The 20,381-nt window shown below is 40.8% G+C and overlaps 1 protein-coding gene across 1 annotated transcript in view; it reads right to left on the bottom strand.

The window, feature by feature from the left end:
* The window catches only part of HDAC9 (histone deacetylase 9), a 280,108-nt gene that overhangs the window by 144,422 nt on the left and 115,305 nt on the right, over window positions 1–20,381 (bottom strand). Inside the window, exon 12 of the mRNA XM_065627268.1 lies at window positions 23–200. Coding sequence (XP_065483340.1) covers window positions 23–200 — 178 coding nt within the window. The remainder of the gene's footprint in view (window positions 1–22; window positions 201–20,381) is intronic.

The raw sequence follows: 20,381 nt of genomic DNA, 5'->3' as shown, positions 1-20,381 counted from the left end.
AGTGATCTTTAGGGAATCCTACCAGTCGTGTAGACATGCTGGCTGGGCTGGTCCATGGCTGGGTGAGGTAATGTGGAATCAGTGGGGGAAGACGGGATCCTGGACGCTGGCCGATGTTTATCTAATCCCGCCATGCCAACTGTAGCCATCTGAGCCTGGTAGATTTGCAATTGGTGGACACGCCGATGCGCCAGGAACTCCTGTTTCCAAGAAAACAGCACAGTAGAAAGAAATGTGAGATGGGATCAAGTAAGACACTGAGGGAAACATGTCAACAAATTAAGTTCATTAGGTCAGGGCTGTAATAAACAGTGTGGAAAAAAAACAACCCCACAACTCACACCTAAGACCTAGTCAATAAATCCATTTAACAGATGTTTTCACACTGACAGTGTGGGCTGCTGGCTTTGCTGGAGAGTAGGTGATGGCAGGCAACCTGTCAGTTCTCCCTGACAGAGGAAAATATGGCTTCACATGCAGAGGCTTATAAAAGAGGAAGGCTTTTCTAGTATATTGAATAAATAATATGATGTTAGAATACGCACTTGAGCAACTGGAAGGCAAGTTCCTACACTGGACTCAGTTCCCAGAGCTGCCTGGGCAACAGGAACAATTTTCACATAGGTTTTTACAAATCGTTTAGAAATTCAGGAATTGTTACATGAGATCCCACTTAGGGACCATCTTTTTTTGTCATAGCTGCTGCTGGCAGTAGGTACTTCAGGAAAGGCAGACAGGTGTGAAAAGATTGAGACAGAGTAGAAAGGAAGATTTCCTCTTCTGCTTTGTTTGTCAACAGATGGTGACTTTTGCTGTGATGACAAAGGCTGAAATCGTGCTGAAGTCAGTAGAAACCTTGGCATTCACTCCATGGAGTAGGATTGCTTCCCAAGACTTTTTCTTTCTGGTTTAGTTTTTGTTTGTTTGTTTTTGTGCCTAGAACCTCAACAGAAAGGGACTGCAAGAGAGACATTTCCAAAGCACTTTGTAATATAAATTCAGTTGAAATTCACGCTCCTGTCTTAAAACTGCAGACTCTGTTTATCTTCTCCTGGGCTTGGTACAGGCAGATATAGAGATAGTATATTTATGTCTTCTTTTTTTTTAATTACTATTATTTTTTTTAACCCACTAACAATTAGCGGTGCTGTATGCTGTTGTTTGGGACAGCAGCTCAGAGGCCTGGCCTGGCCAAGGAGGGTTTGCTGGGTGCTTGGAGAGCTGAAGCCCACTTCAGGCTGTGCAGGAAAGCAGGTGGGAGCACCCAGGAATACCCCAGTCCCTCATGCGCTGCAAAATGAATCCGCAGCTCATGGGAAGGAAGAATGTCTACTCTGCATATGAAAAAATGAGTGCTCATCAATAACAGCTGAAATGGAACAAATACTTTAAAAGGCAGCCTCAAAACCCACATTAGTATCTAGGGTCACCACTTCAGTGAAAAGACATAAGGTCATGGGAAGGGTAAATCACCTGGGAACTTCTCAAAATTGACTAAATAAAGAATGAAAATATGAGTAAGCAAAAAGAGGTTTTACAAGAAGTGTCTTGGTTTCGGGTCATTGAACCATTTCCCTTTGTTCAAATGCAGTCTCCAACTTTTCCTATTGCTTTTTTAATGTGTGATGACAGGATGATGTTATATATTCCAGGAAATATTTGGAGATTTTTGAACAGATCTGTGTATCCCCTTATGAGCATATCATAACTTAACAATCAGGAATTCTTTCCTGAAATGTGTATGTGCCCTGTGTTTACTTTATTCACTAATAATTTCAATTGTGATAAATTTTCAGAGGGGATATTTTTTGTTCTTCTAGGCATATACATATTTTGTAACTTTTGGTGGGAGTGTGTATCATTGGAGACAAGAAGTAATGAATGGATGGACACTATTGTATTGAATATTTGCCCTATAGAAAGCAGAAATAGATACATTTCTTTGCAAGGATTTAGAATACACTTTGCTTAATGCTGGCTTAGTGGTCAATAAAAGAGGCACAGTAGATATTTTGTTGTCTGTGACATGATTACTCCCTGCATTCTAAGGTCAAGTGGTGACAGCAGCACTGTCTGATGCTACTGTATTCACCATCTCCTGCCTACTCTTCCAAAGCATGAGAGATAGATGAGCAGCCTGGAAGAAGGCAAACTCCTACCTACAAGACCCCTTCTTCCCACAGAGCTTTAGTGCCATGCATGAAATCAGCAGAATATTGGTTATGTCTGCTGCTCTCCTCAACTTCATAGGTTGCATTAATTGCATTAATTAACTGCTGATATCTGCGTAGTTCTTCAATCAAAGAGATTTTTGATACTAACTTTCGGTGTTCACACTAACTAATGATAATTAGTTACTTAAGTTCACTTTTCTGATAATTACTAGAGTACAAAGATAAAAGAGTTTGTTCCCTCTTGGAATACTCTTCAGGTTAGTAAGGGTGCATCAGTGTATTCTGGCAGCCTGCATTAAGCAGTATTATTTAAATATACTTATTAAGAAAATCTTGGAAATTCAGCTATTAGTGAGGGGAGATTCATACTGTGCACAAATGTCTCTGTTTGGACTTTCTTCAGTGCTGGTAGACTCTGAGCTGTAAGCCATTAGAGCTGCCTTGTCTGCTTTTCTTTTACTTTCAGGCCTGACCATCACTTGTGCAATGCCTCCACAGTCTTTTGCAGTGCAGTTGTAAGTTCACCATTCAGTCAATATCTAAAATCTAATCTATCCAGGTCTCTTATCTGAAAAAGTCAATTAAAGTGGTTTTTTGGTTGATTGGTTTTGTTTTGGGAAGGTGATGGTGTCTTGAAGAAAAAAAAATATCTGGAACACTACAAAACAGATAATTCAGGAAGATGTTCCTACCTTCGCTTATAAAAAGATTAGGTGTCTGTGTCTATGGAAGCCATATAAATAACATATATGAGCAAATCAAGGGGATTTTTTTTAATGCTAATCAATCTGTATGAACATCACCTAAGAACCAGAGAGACACATATTTGAGCAGTTTGTCAAAGACCAAGAAGAGAGCATGTTATTGCTCTCCTGTATTTTCCTGCTAAACTGTGTTTTGTTTATATCATTATTCCCTCCTCAAGTGAAACCAGACACATACCTGGAATTTGACACATGTTTATCAGAATAATCAGTCCAGTGAAAGAGAAGAAATTTGCGGATGGTTGGATGGAAAGCTGCATGATACCTGTTTTAATTTCTGAGGTCAAAGAAAACTGTTTGCCTGTAAAAACCTTTTAAGGTTTGTTAAAAGTGTGGTAGTTTGTCTCACAAGGTTTACACTAAGGCTTGCTTACATCCTCTGCTAAATTCCAGATCCTTTAACTGCAATTTTAAAAACTCTAGGCATGGGCAAAGTTTGCACTTGTTTAGGTTTTAGTTGAAGTTTTAGGCTAACTTCCTGATTAGGTTTCATTTTACAGACAACAGGCACTCATGAAATACATGTATTTTTTCCAGCCACCTACATACTTCTGCTGTGAGCACCTGAGCTTCTCTGTGTCACACAGACAAGTGGATTAATGCAATGAGTAATGTGGATAATCAACACACTTATCTGGCTCCCCAAATGCCCACCTGGCCTCTGGAAGGGATTAAAGCAACACAATGAATTCATCTTCAGGTTTTATGCGCTACAGCACTGCAAACACATATCCCTCTCTCCAGCAACATGACAAAAGCAGTATTTGCACATCTGCAGGGTTAGTGATTTGTACGAATATATTTGGAGCAGTTCTTAGGTAACCTGAGCTCTATCTGCCCGGCATGGAGCCTGCTAGTTCCAGGTGCCTGAGATTAGTTCATTAGCAGAGGCAGGCAATTAGGGACCCTATTGAAGCAAGTAGAGAACCATTCCCCAGAAACCAGCTCAGGCTCTCAGTAATTATTTTAAGGAGGCTTTTTAGAATCAGTATCTAGAGAGAAGATGATATTTTTAGATGCATGGGAGGTAAATATTTGTTATTCTTCTAATATTGCTATAGAGTTTGTGGGTTATTTTGGTTTTGGGGGATTTGTTTGTTAGTTTGGGGTTTTTGTTTGGTTGGTCAGGTTTGTTTGTTTTTTAGGAGGAGTTGAAACCAGTTTGGGTTGGTGTGAATATTCCTTTTATGTAGACGTGTGATCTGTACATTTTAGTGCCTAAATGGTTTTTATATTCTGAGGATTTAATGAAGCTGTGTCCTTATTTCTGCTGGCTGTGAGAACTGGTGACCTGCAAGGATATTCAGTTGGAATGGTAGATAGTCCGTGTTAGATGATAAAGCGTTGGTGAATTGTCTGTGAATTCATGCTACTTCAAGCTGCTATGTTTTGTGCAGAGAAAAAAATATGTGAGGGTAACTCATAAAAAACTATTATTGCCTCTTTACCGTCTACTTTTTAAATTGTATGATATGTTTATATTTAGTTTAATCACATCTAAATAAACTGTAAGATTTGTATGTCTGATCCATAATCCTAAGTGCGTATGGACGTATGCACACCTTTCTTCAGGGTTTATGCTTTGGCTTTTTTCATTGTGGTACGAAACTTTAAAAAAAATTCAAAATGTACTATTTTTAATAGCGAGATTACTGCTTATAGTCTCTCATATATTTGTGGCCAGGTTTATAGCTCTCTGTTGTTGTGCCTCTAATGCATTCTGCTGAAGTATGAAATGTGTGCTAACGTCTATTAACTGTTAAAAACCATTCATGTAACACACATCCTCTCTTTCCTCTAAGACTTTCAGTACCTTACAAGGTTTTTCCTCTCAAAGCATTTTGGTGGTCTGTTTGCTAGTTAATTATTATAATTTCCATATTGTTTTCTGAAAATTACCTAAAGGACTAATTATTACTGAAGAGGAAAAGCACATACGTGCTGCAGGAGTTTCACTCTTGTATCAGGAATAGTGTGGCCAGCAGGACTAGGGAAGCAATTGTGCCACCAATACTTGGTGCTGGTGAGGCCGCACGTTGAATACTGTGTTCAGTTTTGGGCCCCTCATCGTAAGAAGGACGTTGAAATACTAGAGAGAGTGCAGAGGAGGGTGATGAAGCTGGTGAGGGGCCTGGAGCACAAGTCTAATGAGGAGTGGTTGAGGGAACTGGGGCTGTTTAGCCTGGAGAAAAGGAGGCTGAGGACAGACCTTATTGCTATCTACAACTACCTGAAAGGAGGTTGTAGCATGAGGATGTTGGTCTTTTCTCCCAAGTAGCAGGTGATAGGACAAGAAGAAACGGCTTCACGTTGTGCCAGGGAGGTTTAGATTGGATATTAGGAAAAAATTATTCACAGAAAGGGTTGTCAGGCATTGGAACAGGCTGCCCATGGAAGTGGTGCAGTCACCATCCCTGGAGGTGTTTAAAAGGTGTTTAGACGAGGTTCTTAGGGACATGGTTTAGTGCTAGAGTTAGGTTAGGTTATGGTTGGACTGGATGATCCTGAGGGTCTCTTCCAACTGAAACGATTCTATGATTCTCAAACCTGCCCAGCAGGAAGACCTGCTGCCTTACAAGTACTTTCTCTGGTTCCTTCCTCTGAAGGGTATTTCTGATGTTCTCCTGCCTTGTCTCACCCCATGGCTCCTGTTGGAGGCCCTACTCCTTAGCCTCTTCCAGACCCCTGTAGCAACATGGGAACAGAGTAACTTCAGGTCCTGTCTCTTGCCTTCCCTACCACCCTCCTGGACTTCCTACCTTCTCAGTTCAGTTGTAGCTGAAGGACACCAAGGGGTGTCCAGGCCAGCCAGTGGCTGCATCAAGCAAAATGGCCTCCGCTTGAACAATAGAGCTCCATCCTGTTTTAAGGTGTCCATGATGGCAGTCTTGGCCCAAACCAAGAGAGCGTCATCCAGCACCTAATTCAGTCAGAAACTCTGGGCACCCAAAAGCTTCTCAGGTAGTTCAGATGTAGCTACTTAACAATGGTTCAGAAATCATGGACCTCATGAGAATACTATTAGGATTGACTAGGGGTGGAGAGAGAAAGTCAAAGAGAGGAAATAATTCTTAAACAAGGAGTATCGGGACAAAAAGAGCTGTAAGTAGGGAAAAGTTGTAGTACTTTTGACCCAGGAGTTTTATGAACTACAGTTCTGCCTGCTCTCCTTAAACAAAACAATAACCAGTTGCCCTCAGGAACTGAGCAAAAATAGATCATGAGATCTGAAAATACTTGTGTGAATAAATGTGAAAGTGCAGGAATGACTTATCTCTGTCAATCTATATGATCTAAAATAGAAATTAGTCTGAGGTATCCCTGCAAATAAATATGTTGAGAGGACTTCTTTTAAACTGCTCTGTCACTTAGAGAAAACCCATGATCAAGAAACACTACCAGTGCTATTTTTGACTAAACCACATGTAAAGCCTCAAACTTCCATGGTCATCACTTTCAGTAGAACTGCAGAAAATCAGTATCACCATCTGAAATACAGTCAGCCACAAATCCAGAATCAGCATTTTTATGAAAAGTAAATAAATAGCAAGTATGGATACAGACACATAGAATTAATGGCTAGAAATGGCTTAAGAGGAAGCAAAAGCAGAGACGGGAAGAAATAGGGCAGCTAGCCTTGAGGCATCTGGGTATATTAGGTCACATATTATCAAGGTGTTGACAGAATTTCGTTTTCTCTTGCTGTAATCCAAGGAACATAGTGTTGACTGGAAAATGGGTAAACAGAAGTGAAGTTCTGTCAACTGAGTGGTGCGTACAGGTACAGAACAGTGGGATGAAAGCCATATCCCAGAACTTCCTAGGCTCCTAAGCAGAGAGGGCTTGTCTGAGGCTGCAGGTTGCTGCATACAGTAGAATAGCCCCCTTGCCTTCTGGAGGACTATGGGCAGGCCTAGTCCAGCCACTGCCAAGTTAGGGTTTATTACTTGGGGTGGCCCTACTGCAGTGACTGCCCAGGACATTACCACCACCTTCCACCAGCTGGATAGGTAGCAAAGCTGGTGCTGCAGAGGTCTCTGCTGCTCTCCTGCTACCCTTACATTCTAGGGCAGGAGCACTTTTGGGGTGGTAAGACATGTTGTTAAAATGACTACATTTTTCTCTAGTGGCCCTAGGAATAGGGGAAGAACAAAGATGGGGTGACAAGGGTGTGGTCCTTCATTGAGTCATGCAGGAGAGAATGTGTTCCCTGCCTTGGGTTATGTGACCAAATGTGTGTGTGTCAGGGCTGGTGTCAGACCCTTGCCTCTGGTTGTAGGACATAACAGCAGGGTCAGGAACCTACCTCTTACCCCCACAGGGAGGTGGGTGGGTTGTTGACCTGCAGTTTTAAAGGGAGACATGGTGAAAGTTACATCCCTCGGATAGGGAGTTTCCAAATATCTGAGCATATAAACGAGACCCATCCTGGTCCAACATAGGTGAGGAATCAAGATGGCCACATGGGCTGAGAAGTCTTCAGCTATGTTTGTGAAGAAATATGAGCCAGGCAGTCATTAGATTGAAGCCTGGCATGATTAAGAAGAAAAGAGTGATGGGAATGGTGTCTAGGAGTGACAGCAAGGAGAGCTTCAAAGACAGAGCACGTTCTGCTGAAGGGAAGTTCCAGGAGTCCAGCTGAAATGCTGGTTTCACTCACAGTTCCCGCTCCTGCGAGACCTACTTTCTCCACTCCTGACGTTGGCAAGTACTTGACTTTTGTCACTTTTGAAGTGCTGACTCTGCAGTGTGCACAGCAAGTATCCAAAGAAAATGCAGCACCTCCTTGAAAGCCTGCCCTCCTGGCTGAATCTCTTCCTCACTTTGTGACCCTCCCAGAGATTTAATATAAATATATAAATAGTTATGGGTACAAGGAAGGGGAGAAAGGGACCATCAACATCTTGTGCATTGTTGGGGTTTTTTGTTTGTTGTGTGTTGGGTTTTGGTTTCTTTTTGGGTTTTTTAATACTCGTTAGAGGATTCCTGTTACTTTATTACTTTTACTAGAAATACCACAGGACTTTCCTGAAGTCATTTGGTGCTTTCCAAAGAAAGAATACAGAGAAATGCAGAAATTAATACCAATGGGAAAATACAGTTGTCTACATGCCTTGCCCTAACATTCAGTATTAATAAATATTTGCTTCTTTTACTTTGATGTGAAGAATAAATAGACCTTCTAATAGCATTTAATGGTTACAACCACCTAATTCTAGCATCTTTCTAGCAGTCATTCAGTTAAACCAGGGGTGTCGAACTCATTTTCACTGGGGGTCACATCAGCCTTGTGGTTGCCTTCGAAGGGCTGAGTGTAATTTCAGGACCGTATAAATGTAGCAGTAGTTACTGTGTAAATGTAGGACTAGTTACATTTATACAGTAGTCACTTTTATACAGTCCTAAAATTACGTTCGGCCCTTTGAAAGCAACCACGAGGCTGATGTGACCCCTCGGTGAAAATGAGTTTGACACCCCTGAGTTAAACTGTTAGTTGGCCAAAACTAATTAATGAAAAATCACCTATCCTGCCTGTCTCATTGTTCCTGGAAATATCACACTCTTTTCAACAGTATTAGCAAATCAATTTGGTGTTACTTTATGCAGATAATTTCAACCACTTCAATTTTTCTGCTGTTCATTGGAGCTATTTTTCTTAGCAGACTTGTATGGTTTGTTTTTAAGCGAAGAATCATTAGTTTGGCCTTCTCACAGAGAAATATTAGTCTCCAGGCTAAATTCAATAGCAGCCCTGCTGAAGATCTGTGTTTTTTCTACCTACTTCAAGAGATTCTGCTCTGGTTTATAGGCAACTCTCCTGACTTTGGGACCTAATGTAGATTAATGGAAATTACTCGAGTCTGACATATAAAGAGAAAACCTTGAAAAATCCTGCTCTTCAGTACAGAGTCCACACACACTAACACAACAGTGCCTAAGCATAAAATCATGAGGGTGTATAGAAGCCCTCTGTGGATGACTTCTCCCTTGTATGGAGGTACATGAGGTCAGAATGGGGAGCATCGATGGACCATAAGGTCAGCAAATATAAGAGCCGTAACCACAGAGTTTCAGCAGCTCCATTCTCTCTCCATGGCTCACTGTATCTAATGCACAAACTCCAACAGGTGTGTGTGTGTTGCCACTTCCCTCGTCAGAGCTCTTCTGCACAAACCATGAATTTCTGCTGCTGCCTGTGTGACAGGAGAGTTGTAACCTGATGGATACCAGGCTCCAGTCCTTTGCTGGAGGACTTCTGCCTCTCTGAAGATTTCAGAGAAATATATTACTAAATCTCACACCTTACTTCAGCGTGGTTAAAATGCCAACAGACTTCCTTTCTCCAGTGTATTTTTACTAAGAGTTATGTAGTTTCTTGAAAGAATATATAGGTACATGCACATCTATTCTACAAATATCCCAAAGTATTTAAAAATACTTTTATCTCTCCAGTGCTCAGTGATTCTTTGATTATGGCACATAGAGAAATAGTGATATATAGTGAAATTGTGATACAATTTGAGAGTATAGAAATATAGGATTTGAATATAGGAAGGATGTTGTGGATGGAAGGAAAAAAAGTGAAACTATCACGCAATAAAACTCTTCAGATCTCTGTCTTATAAACCTACAAAGAGCATTCTGCAAATATGTAGAATACTATGTATTTATAGAGTAAATATATTTCTGCAACAAACGAGTACATTTTATTGAACTTTTTTTGGACTAAGATTTGTAATTTGAACAAAACCGAACACCTAAAGATTACTTTTAAATATTACTTGAAACCAAGGGCTTTCCTACTATATGCTTCTAAGCATAGGGTTTGCTGCTTTTAACAAGTGGGAGGACTGCCAGAATGGGCAAATTGAAAATGGAGGGGAAATGTTTATGTTTGCTGATTTAGGAACAACTAGGGAGTTAAAAAGAAACATGAAAAATAGTATATGCTAGCATGACACTGATTGTATAATGCAGACTGCAAAATAAATTATCCAATTTCTCATTTCTTGAGCAAATCTTGGCCCTCAAAATGCAAAGTGCAGTTCAGAAGAGACCATAATACTTGTTACATTTCATGGGAAGGTTGAATGAATGTATTTGAACTTGCTTTATCACAATGTACTTCAAATGTCCCCTCTAAAAAAAAAATCAAAAAAGGGGTTAGGCTGCTGTCACAAGAGAAGATGCAGAAGACTGGGTGGGACTGAAAGGAAGAATAGAGAGAGCAGTATTACAAAATCCAAACAACCGCATATCATAAGCTCCAACCTTTTCCCTTCTCACCACCTCTCTTCTTTATGATAATGCTCTCCATTTTTGTTCTGGTTTTAAGATTTGAAAGCTGTTTTGCATGTATGTTCAGCTACCTTCCAGTCCTTTCTTGCCTTTAATCTTTTTCCAGCAAAAGCTGAGTCTTCCATCTTCAGAATCCTCAAATTTTGTGGAATCATGGAACAGTTCGGGTCAGAAGTGACCTTTAACATCATATAATATTAAAACAATGACAAGAAATGGAAATAAGAAAAAAATGAAAATAATACAAACTGAGGAGGAGAAATGGGGTGATGAGAACACTTCTCCCAGGTTAGCACTTCAGGAAGGTGGTTCATTGATTTGATCACACGACATAAGGATCTTATCACTGCATTAGCCATCATGATATTTTTCTCTAGAAGAGATCTCTATCCAAAGTGTACAGGAGTAACTTACAGGAAAAGTCTGAACGGTTAAGAGACTAAAGGACACAAAATTAGGGACCAAACAGTACTCTGTATTTCTCATCTGGGCTCTGTTACTCCTTCCTATGATCTGTGTCCTTCCTGAAACATGAGAAAACACAACATTCTTGGCTATACTGATCAAAATTTTCAGAATTACCTAAATATGGAACAAAGACAGCTTTCTACTTTAGAAAATGGCTAATTTTTCAGAGGATGGGTGCTTAGTACTCAGAATCGTTATCTCTTTGTTTTAAAGGCCAGCTAAGACAGTTGTACCTCAATTTGTCTACTGGGGAAGGCAGCCCTGAAGATCAGCTTCTTCGCTAGTGCGGTCCCTTAAAGCACCTCCCCAAGCATGGCCCAGTGGCACCCTGGGAGGGCATCCACATGCTGGAGATTGTCTTGGAGTCAGTGGCTTAACACAGAGACCACAAGCAGCTGGGAAAGGGCAGATGAGCCAGCTGGGAAGCACAAACCTAGCATCCCAAGAGCTCTGTGGGTGCAGTCGAAGAGGAAAGCTTCCAGTACTTCTCAAAAGAAAGGACCTGACAGTCAGTGGAGAAGGTAATCTCCTCCAATAATAAGTTATAATTTATAACACATTGTAGCTCTGTTTTGAGACCAGGCTGGATTATTTACACAGATCTAAGTCTAGATAGACTAGAGGTGAACCAAGAAATTTATTCCGGGTTTTCACTGGGATGTCTGAGACAAGAGTTTGACACTTCAATAGCTGCTTCTTAAAGCAATGCCCATGAAGAAGAGAGACAGTCTTCCTGCAGCCATATAACACTTGGAAAAAATATTTACTGCAAAATATTGCACCAAATCAATAGCTAAAGCTTTAACTACATCTAGTGAAACCTGGGTGGAGGGAGGGGGAGAAGCCTGAGAACCAGTCAAAGCAAAATGTTAATTCTAATTGTTGTATTTAGTTGGCCTTGTCTTGTGACAAGTTTGTTATTATGCAGATTTCCTACCTGCCACCTTCCATGGGAGGATTTTACAAAGTGAAGTTTTGCAGGCAACTCCCCTTGCTTCTTACCTCTTTATTCCTAATTATGTTGGCCCTGTGTTCACTCAAGATAACATTATAGCTGTTCCCAAATGCTCTAGATTTGGGGCCTGTGACAAATGAAATCTTTTAGTGCTTTGATTTTCCCCCCCGGCCCCCCCTCTCCCCCCGCCCTGCTGCAGAACTGTAGCTACTAACATGCTGAAAATAAGGATATGATTGCTTATTGTCTGACAATGGATTATTAGTTTTTAAATCTTTTCATGGTCAATTTCTGAGGTGTCCTTTTGGTCTTCAGATAGATACACAATGTAATGTCACACAGGATGATTTGGGGTTTTTGTTTGTTTGAGCATTTGGTTTTTTTCCTTGTTTCTATACATATGCATTTGCATATACTATGTGCTAGGAATGTCTTCTTTCTTCTTCTTTAATAATTTTCATGTGTATGATGCATATATATCCCTTGCATGATGCCAACCTATTAAAGGCTATCATGAAATTAATCTGTAATTCATCTGCTGCACAGACAGTATTTTTGTGTGGAAAAATTGAGATGGAGAAAGACTTTAAATTATGAATCCAAAGGAAAACGGGATTAGAAGTTGTGATTTCTAAGTCATACCTTTAACCATTACATCAGTAATAATTGCATTGAATCGATAATATTCTTGTTTAAACTTGAAAATAATGCAGCACTGTAGCTTTCACTGTTTCTTAATACAAGAGTTAGTAGTAAAGGTAGAGTCAGAAGCTGTTTTGTTTTGTTCGTACTGGATTTGGAAAAGGGTAGGAGAAAGAAGTCAGCAGTGGGTACCATGAAATATCACAGCTTTTGGGCACTGCACGGATAAATTAAAGCATTCCCACTCTATAGCTTTAAACTGGATGCAAAAGGGCTCTGGACAGACTAGGCGAGTAGAGGAAGGCTTGTCATCCCTGTGACCCATACAGAGTCTTTATTAAGAAGAGTCCTCAGAAACTTCTCAGCTGTTGTGTCTTTGGGGTCATTGTTGTCCTCAGTCTTGTTGGGAATATCCAGTCTCTTTTCTTTCCAGCCTCTGGAAGCATTAAACCTATTCAGAGAAAGGGTGAGGAAAGGTGGTCCCATAATGGGGTATGTAGTATGCACATGGTGCCACAGCCAGTCCACAGGGCCACCGCAAGTCCCAGGAGCCATGCAAACAGCACCCCGAGCTGGGCAGTGCCAAAGCACTCCCCGGGACCCCACATCCATGCCGCCACTGCCAGGGTGGCCTGCAAACCCTGCTGGCCACAGGGAACCTTTTGGAAAAGAATGGATGTTGTCAAACATATCTCAGCCCCACGGCAGAGCTGCAGAGGTAGGCTGAAAGCTCTGAGGCTGGCCTGGCGTCAAAGCATAGGGTCCTGCCAGCTCAGTGTAGCACATTCTTGTCAGTACTCTGCAAGACAGGATGTATTTGCAGGTTTCTTCCCAGGAACCATGGGGGGTTAAACCTGATCCGATTACAATATCAACAGATATGCTAAAACATGACAGATTTAGCTCTACCGGCTATCCAGAGGCCCAGCCACAGGCAATGAGATTCTCAGCTCCTTCCCTTTCTCCCTTTGAAAATCCTCCTCTGAATATGGGTATTGGGGTTTCTCTTTGCTACTGTCAGTAGGCAAACCTAATTAAAGCAATTAAACACTTAATAGTGACACTCAAAAATGGAAAAAATATGCAATATTGTGGCTGAGCTTCTGAATTATACTGACAATTTTAGAAATATCCCTGATTTTCATCATAGAAGTTCAGATTCACACACCCAAGTGGCTTTTTGGGTGTTGAAAAGTGCTATACGCATGGATATAATTTCATTCAGAAGAATCTGACTGCTGCTACCTGGCCTTCTTGCTTATTTTCAGTCTGTAGAGAATTTAGAAGCCTTTTACTACACAATTGGAAATCGAAGACAGGGTGTTTTTTTGGTTTTCCTCTGTGTTATGAGGCATCAATCTAAGCTATGATCAGGGTCTTGTCTTTTTTTTTTTTCTTCGTAACTTTTTAAGCCCTGATGATGATTGCTGTCATGCAGCAATATTCTTCAATGTTTTAATACAGTACCTCCTATACATTACATCCTAAAGAAGTCCTGGTGTTTTGTTCTTTTTGAGAGGGATCATGAAATTGCAAGTCAGTTTTTGTATCAGGAATAGTGTGGCCAGAATGACTAGGGAAGAGATTGTCCCCTGTACTCGGCACTGGTGAGGCTGCACCTCAAATCCCGTGTTCAGTTTTGGGCCCCTCACTGCAAGAAAGATATTGAGGTGCTGGAGAGAGTTCAGAGAAGGGCAATGAGGATGGTGAGGGGTCTGGAGCACAAGTCTGATGAGGAGCAGCTGAGGGAACTGGGGTTGTTCAGCCTGGAGAAAAGGAGGCTGAGGACAGACCTTATTGTTGTCTGCAACTACCTGAAAGGAGGTTGGAGCATGGAGGATGTTGGTCTCTTCTCCCAAGTAACAAGCAATAGGACAAGAGGAAATGGCCTCAAGTTGCACCAGGGGAGGTTTAGATTGGATATTAGGGAAAAAAAATCTTCACCAAAACAGTTGTCAAGCACTGGACCAGGCTGCCCAGGGAAGTGATTGAGTCACCATCCCTGGAGGTGTTGAAAAGACATACAGAGGATCTTTGTAGGGACATGGTTTAGTGGTGAGCTTGACATTGCTAAGTTAACAGTTGGACTCCAATGATCTCAAAAGTCTTTTCCAACCTAAATGATTCTATAAGTCTTCTAATGAATTTTTTATAAACCTGTTAATTAGCTGGAGAATTTTTCTGATATTAAGTACATCCAGGAATTTGTCCTGATACAAAACCCCAGATAACACTTTGAAAATTTGGGTTCAGTATGACTTCAGATGGAAGAATCTGTTACCTTATCTAATCTGTTGTATATTTATGTGTGTGGCAGTAACCAGTTACTGAGCTCCCTTTCAGAGCTGGCCATATTTCTGGGGTAATATCTGTAATACCTATAGATTCAATGTATTATTTCAGTACAAAAAGTGTTACATGAAGTTACTCAAGCTAATAAGGCCAAACTCTTTTAAAAACAAAGTTTTGCTACTCATGCAATGATTATTAAGAGCAAAATTCATCTTGTTGGAGTGTAAATAACATATTCCAACTTCAAATGGCAGGAAGAAAAACACTTAATTTATGAGTAGCTGCAACCTGAAGGCATTGAGATTTTTATGCCAATTGTGTTTTAACCAAAAAGACCTGGGGAATATGGGAGACAAAAGCTAATCAGTAAATTAATCTCTGCTGTTATTAGGCATTCACATCACATTTATGCCTGCATCACCTGGCCAAAAGAGGGAACACAGGGTGGGTGCTGTTATAGGCAAAGCATTCCCATGGAGGAAGCTTGGGATGGGCAGTACAAAGATGATTAAGGGAGTGGAGGAAAGGCGGAGGGAGCTGGGTCTCTCTAGCTTGGAGGAGACTGAGGGGTGACCTCATTAATGTTTAGAAATATATAAAGGGTGAGTGTCACGAGGATGGAGCCAGGCTCTTCTCAGTGACAACCAACAGTAAGACAAGGGGTAATGGGTTCAAGCTGGAACACAAGAGGTTCCACTTAAATTTGAGAAGAAACTTCTTCTCAGTCAGGGTGATGGAACACTGGAACAGGCTGCCCAGGGAGGTTGTGGAGTCGTCTTCTCTGGAGACATTCAAAACCCGCCTGGACGCCTTCCTGTGTAACCTCATCTGGGTGTTCCTGCTCTGGCAGGGGGATTGGACTAGATGAGCTTTTGAGGTCCCTTCCAATCCCTAACATTCTGTGATACTTGGTGCCTGAACCAGAGGTGTGAGTTGACTCACCTTATCTCTGTATTTTAATGTGAAAGAAGGGAGTGAGAAGCCCTGAGCAGGGGGCCACGGCTGGCTCCCTGTGGCTGTGAAATGTCTGTGTCCCTGGTGGCTGTCTTCTCCCCAGGGGTCAAGTGAGTGGAAGAGTCTTCCCTTTTCATTTAAGAAAGGGTTAGAGGGGCCACGCTGCCGAAAGAGCTGCAGCAGGGGCTGAAAGCCCTGAGAGAGGTTTGGGTCAAGTTAGGTTGCTTTATGAGGATTTGGATCTCTGAAGATGTTTTGTTTTCATTCTTTGAATTAAAATTTAATTTAAGTAATTGAAATACATAATCCATCTCTGAGGAATGCTGTCTTAATCTTGTCTCTTAGAAGAAAAAGCAGGATTTTCAAATTTTATCTGTTACTGATCAGCTGTATGAGCTTACATCAGTCTTCTAACCTCTTTGAGCCTTTGTGTCACCTTATCTCATCCTGGCTTTATCTATCCTGACTACGGAGATTTCAAGCAGTTTGTTCTTTGCAATGTGACAGTCCAGTGCTCAACACTAAGGGTACCTGACTGCAGTTACGGAGCTAAGGCAGTAATACACTTAAAATAATGAAAAACCATCTTGAAAATCTTCTTCCTTACCCTGCTTCCTGACTGCCCCCCCGCTCTCCACCCCTCCCCCCCCCCCCCAAAAGGCAAAAAAGCTATGAGTTTCATTTTGTTTGTACTACCCATATAGGTCCAATTACATTTCATATTTAAACAAGTATAAGAAAGTAGACTAAAAGGACAAAAAGTGTGAAAAGAGAAATTAGATGGGAGCAGGGTGGAGAGAACAAGAATCCAGCTTTAATAGAGACAAATAATAAATGAGATCATGGATCCAGGCACCGACTTTCTCATTGCCTGGAAATGGTCAGAGCATCACAACTTTTTTTTGGACATTCGTACAGTAAGAGTTTCTATTGAGATCGAGTGAACCCTCATTCCCTGGGTCCCTTTGCAAGGATTACTTCTTTAACAGTTTTTAAACTTAGGACTTCACCTCTGTTGTAATAACAAGACTTCTGAATCTGTGGTTATTTTGGAGGGGTTTAGTTTAATGCTTTATTCTACTACAAAACTGTATATACCCTATTTATTTGATACCTTCCAAAACCCCACAGTAATTAATTGCTGTAGCTTATGGTTGTGGTAGCGCAATGGTCAGACAAAATCAGCTGAGAAAGCAGAGCTGGTTGCACATCAACTGCAGCACCCGCCCAGCGCTGACCATAATAACCTTTTTGGGAAAAGTCACTTCCATCAGTCAGGCCATTGCAGGGCAGTGGCCGCAAGGCAGCAAAACACTGCTTGGAATAATTCTTTGCAGATGCCAGGAACCGGAAGTTTCGCGGAGAAAAATGAAAGCCATTCACTCTTCCAATGACACAAGCCTTTGATACCACATAGTCATTTGGACAGAGAGCTCCAAGGTCAGGAAGGCACGTAAAGATTGGTGATTAGAGAAATACTATATCAGCAAAGTGTGGCAAGCTATTAAAAGAAACTGTAGCTTTTATGATTGTGTTGCTGAAGCTTCCCCAGGGCTATTTGCATTAGATATTGAGTTAAGCATAACTTATTTAGTCCCAGCATTCCAGAAAACATTTTGATGTCAGCTACTGAAGGAAAGTAAACACAAGAAGGAGGAAACAGTACTGATCCCAAACAGATAAAAATATTGTAATTTAATTTTGTGAACCCGTGCATGTTAGAGCATTCAGAAAGAGGGATTTTTAAAAGGTTGATTTGACTTAAAAGACTTGGTTGATAGAGGTATTTAGTCACTGTGCAGCTGTGGAGGGTGGAGAAACAGATGATTTATCACCTTCAGTATATGCTACAGCCTGACAAAGCATAAATGCAGTTTTCCGTAGAAAACATTTTCATCTAGAGCAGATTTTATGCACATGTGTGATTCTCATCTAACACTGTGGGCTTGTGCCTATGTTGGGCGAAACTATTTGCTTAGCTGGGCTGTTTGCCCAGTGGATGTTCTGATGGCTGGTGACAGGGATTTGCCTGCCCTGTAGTGAGCAATTAAGAGTCTTTGGGACTGTAATTTAGGAATAGCTCTATAGGTCTGGATTTTTGATCACTAAATGAAGAGTTCAAAATCTGATCAAGAGGCTGATAATATCTGCACAGATATTATCTCACAGCTCAGCAGCTCCAGTGCAGGAATTGTGCTTGTTTATTTTTGTAAGAAGATGCCAATAAATCCATTTGGGAATTTTTCTCATGGGTTCTTCATTCTCTCAGAAAAACACTGCAGACCCGAGGAAATCACAGATATAAATGTAAGGTCAGGTGTGGTTTTCTTTGATTTGCTAGAAATTACTGTTTATTTAAGAGTGGGTGAATGGGTAAGTGGGAGAGCTGAAACCTCGAAGTCAAATACAGCTCAACTCCCTTACCACACAGGGGAGACACCTCAACAACAGCTCCTTGCACAGAGTTTTTTCATGCCACCTTGACAGTGCTTTGATTGTTAGATTTTTTTTTTTTAAGTGTTTTTAGGTGGGAGATTAGCACTTATTTGTTTATTTGAAGTATTGCAGAAAGGAGAGTCAAGGAATAGAGTAACATTAGCATAACGTTACAGATATCATTCTGTAGATGTTATCTGTCCAGAGATACTGCCCAAGAAACAATTTGTACTTCCTGCTACCTTGCTCTGACCAGGTGTATTAACGTCACTTTGATGTGGACCTAGGCAAGATAGCAGCCCTTCCATTTCCTTTTATCTCCATAGAAGACAAGGTATATAAGATTCTGAAGATCATACTTTGTTGCTTCTCTTAATTAGCATAGTTACAGTTCAGTGACCTCATATTGCTGACAAAATTAAGTTTTTTCACTCAAATTGTGAAATTCTACAGTTCTGTGTTCTGAGTAGGATTTCTAGCATGAGACAAAAAGGAAGAAAACTTTCTCTTCCTTCTCTCCTTGCTATATATTTTCCGTGCTAACATATTCACTGCAAATAAATTATTCATTACCACAGGAATATCCTGGCTCTGCAGGTTACATATTAATGACCAGTTCTCCCAGATGTATTCCATTTAGAAGTGCAAATGTTATGTCTTCTAGTTACCAAACATGCCATATAGGACTTAGCAACTAAGACTTTATTTGCACGTCCTCTGCCTAAAAACATAGTAGTTAATACAAAGACTTCCCACAGATATTTCTTTTTACCTTAATTATTCAGCCTTACATACCCATTCTAATTTTTGACATATTTAATAAGATGATTTTGGACTATGAATTCTCTACCTTGTAATTTATAAGTTACCACTTAACAGCATTTTTAGGTTGTCTTTAACAACAGTTAGTGTTTTACTCAGGAATACCATTACTGCATTTTGCATGTTGTGAAGACAGTTTTGAAGCTTTTTGGGAGACACAGCTACAAAGGAAAAAGGCTTGTGTTGTTAAGATGTGTCTTGAGAAGAATAATTTTTGGCTTAAGAAAGCAGAAATGTGTTTTACACTGAAGCTAGACAGAAAAAAATACATTTAATAGAGGAATCTAAGTTTGGCTATGACTGAAGGACTAGGTAGAGCCAAATCAGACTTAAGAAGATAACAACATAAGAAATGCCTTACGGCATCAAGCCAGTCCATCATGCCCAATACTGTCTCAGACAACAACAGGAGAAGCTGTTTAGTGAAAGCACAGAAGCTTGGCTACTGTCTGCAATTCATGCCCCTTGTACTCTCTCAGCATCCAGAATTTCTGCATTATGGATGTTAGAGATACTTCCCTGTCTCCTTCCTTTATGACCCTGTTGTCCATGAATTTGTATAATCCCATTTCGAACTGCTGGTTCTATGATCTCCCATGGCAACAAATTCCAGAAGTTCACTACTCATAGTGCAAAGAAAAAAAACCCCGTTGTCTGTTTTAAAGCGATCTCCTCATAATTTCAGCAAAGGCTTCCAAATCTAATGTTGCAGGATTTGGTGAATAACAGTTCTTCATTCACTTTGCTTGCTGCCCTCATGATTTTGTAAATGTCTCTCTGAAGGAAGGTATTCTGTAGTAGAATTAGAGATGTTTGCCCAGGAGAGTCTGAGCACTTTTTCAGCCTTTCACAGGCGTGATAATGTGGCCCTGCTTCTCAGCTGTACAAGTTACCTTTCTGCTCAGCATTGTCGAAAATGCTGCTTGCTTTGATTGTGGTGCAGCTGGCCTCGTGGGTCACCACTAAGGGAGTGAGGGTACTGCTGGCTCCTGCCAAGCTCCCTCCTGGTCCCAGTGTGCCCCAAATCTGCCCCGTTTCCCAGGCCAAGGAGAACCTGGCAACCAGCCGGGGAAATCTTGTTTTGTAGGTGATATTCACTAGGGGAGCATTTGAGAGGTGCATTCTAGTTTTATTTCAATGTTCTGGTTTCTACTGCCATGGATTTACATGTATAAAAATCTCACGTTTAACAGATAATAACATATGAGCTTTCCAAATATTTCCTCTGCACTTCTGCTTCTACTCTCCAAACTCTTCATCCTGTCTCTCTCTTCTTCCCTCTTCCCAGTGGGAGAGGGTGATGTCTCTTTTTACGAGACATCAGTGTTTGCAAGCAGTAGGCGGTAAAACTTTTAACTATAAAGCAATTTAGCAAAAAAAAAAAGAATCAAAACCCAAAGGCTGAGACCAAACCCAAGCTAGAGGTTTGATATTAAATAGATTGCAACTTTTTCTTTCTCATATTTTCAAGTAGGACATAAATCTCCTTTCTGTTGAAAGATAGTTCTGCCTTTGAAGACAGAATAACGTTTACATAAATGTAAAGGTCGTCTTTAATGTAGCTTTCATTATCTC

The sequence above is a fragment of the Caloenas nicobarica genome, chromosome 2 (genome assembly GCF_036013445.1).
Source record: "Caloenas nicobarica isolate bCalNic1 chromosome 2, bCalNic1.hap1, whole genome shotgun sequence".
Taxonomy (NCBI): domain Eukaryota; kingdom Metazoa; phylum Chordata; class Aves; order Columbiformes; family Columbidae; genus Caloenas; species Caloenas nicobarica.
This window is presented reverse-complemented; position numbering and strand designations above follow the sequence as displayed.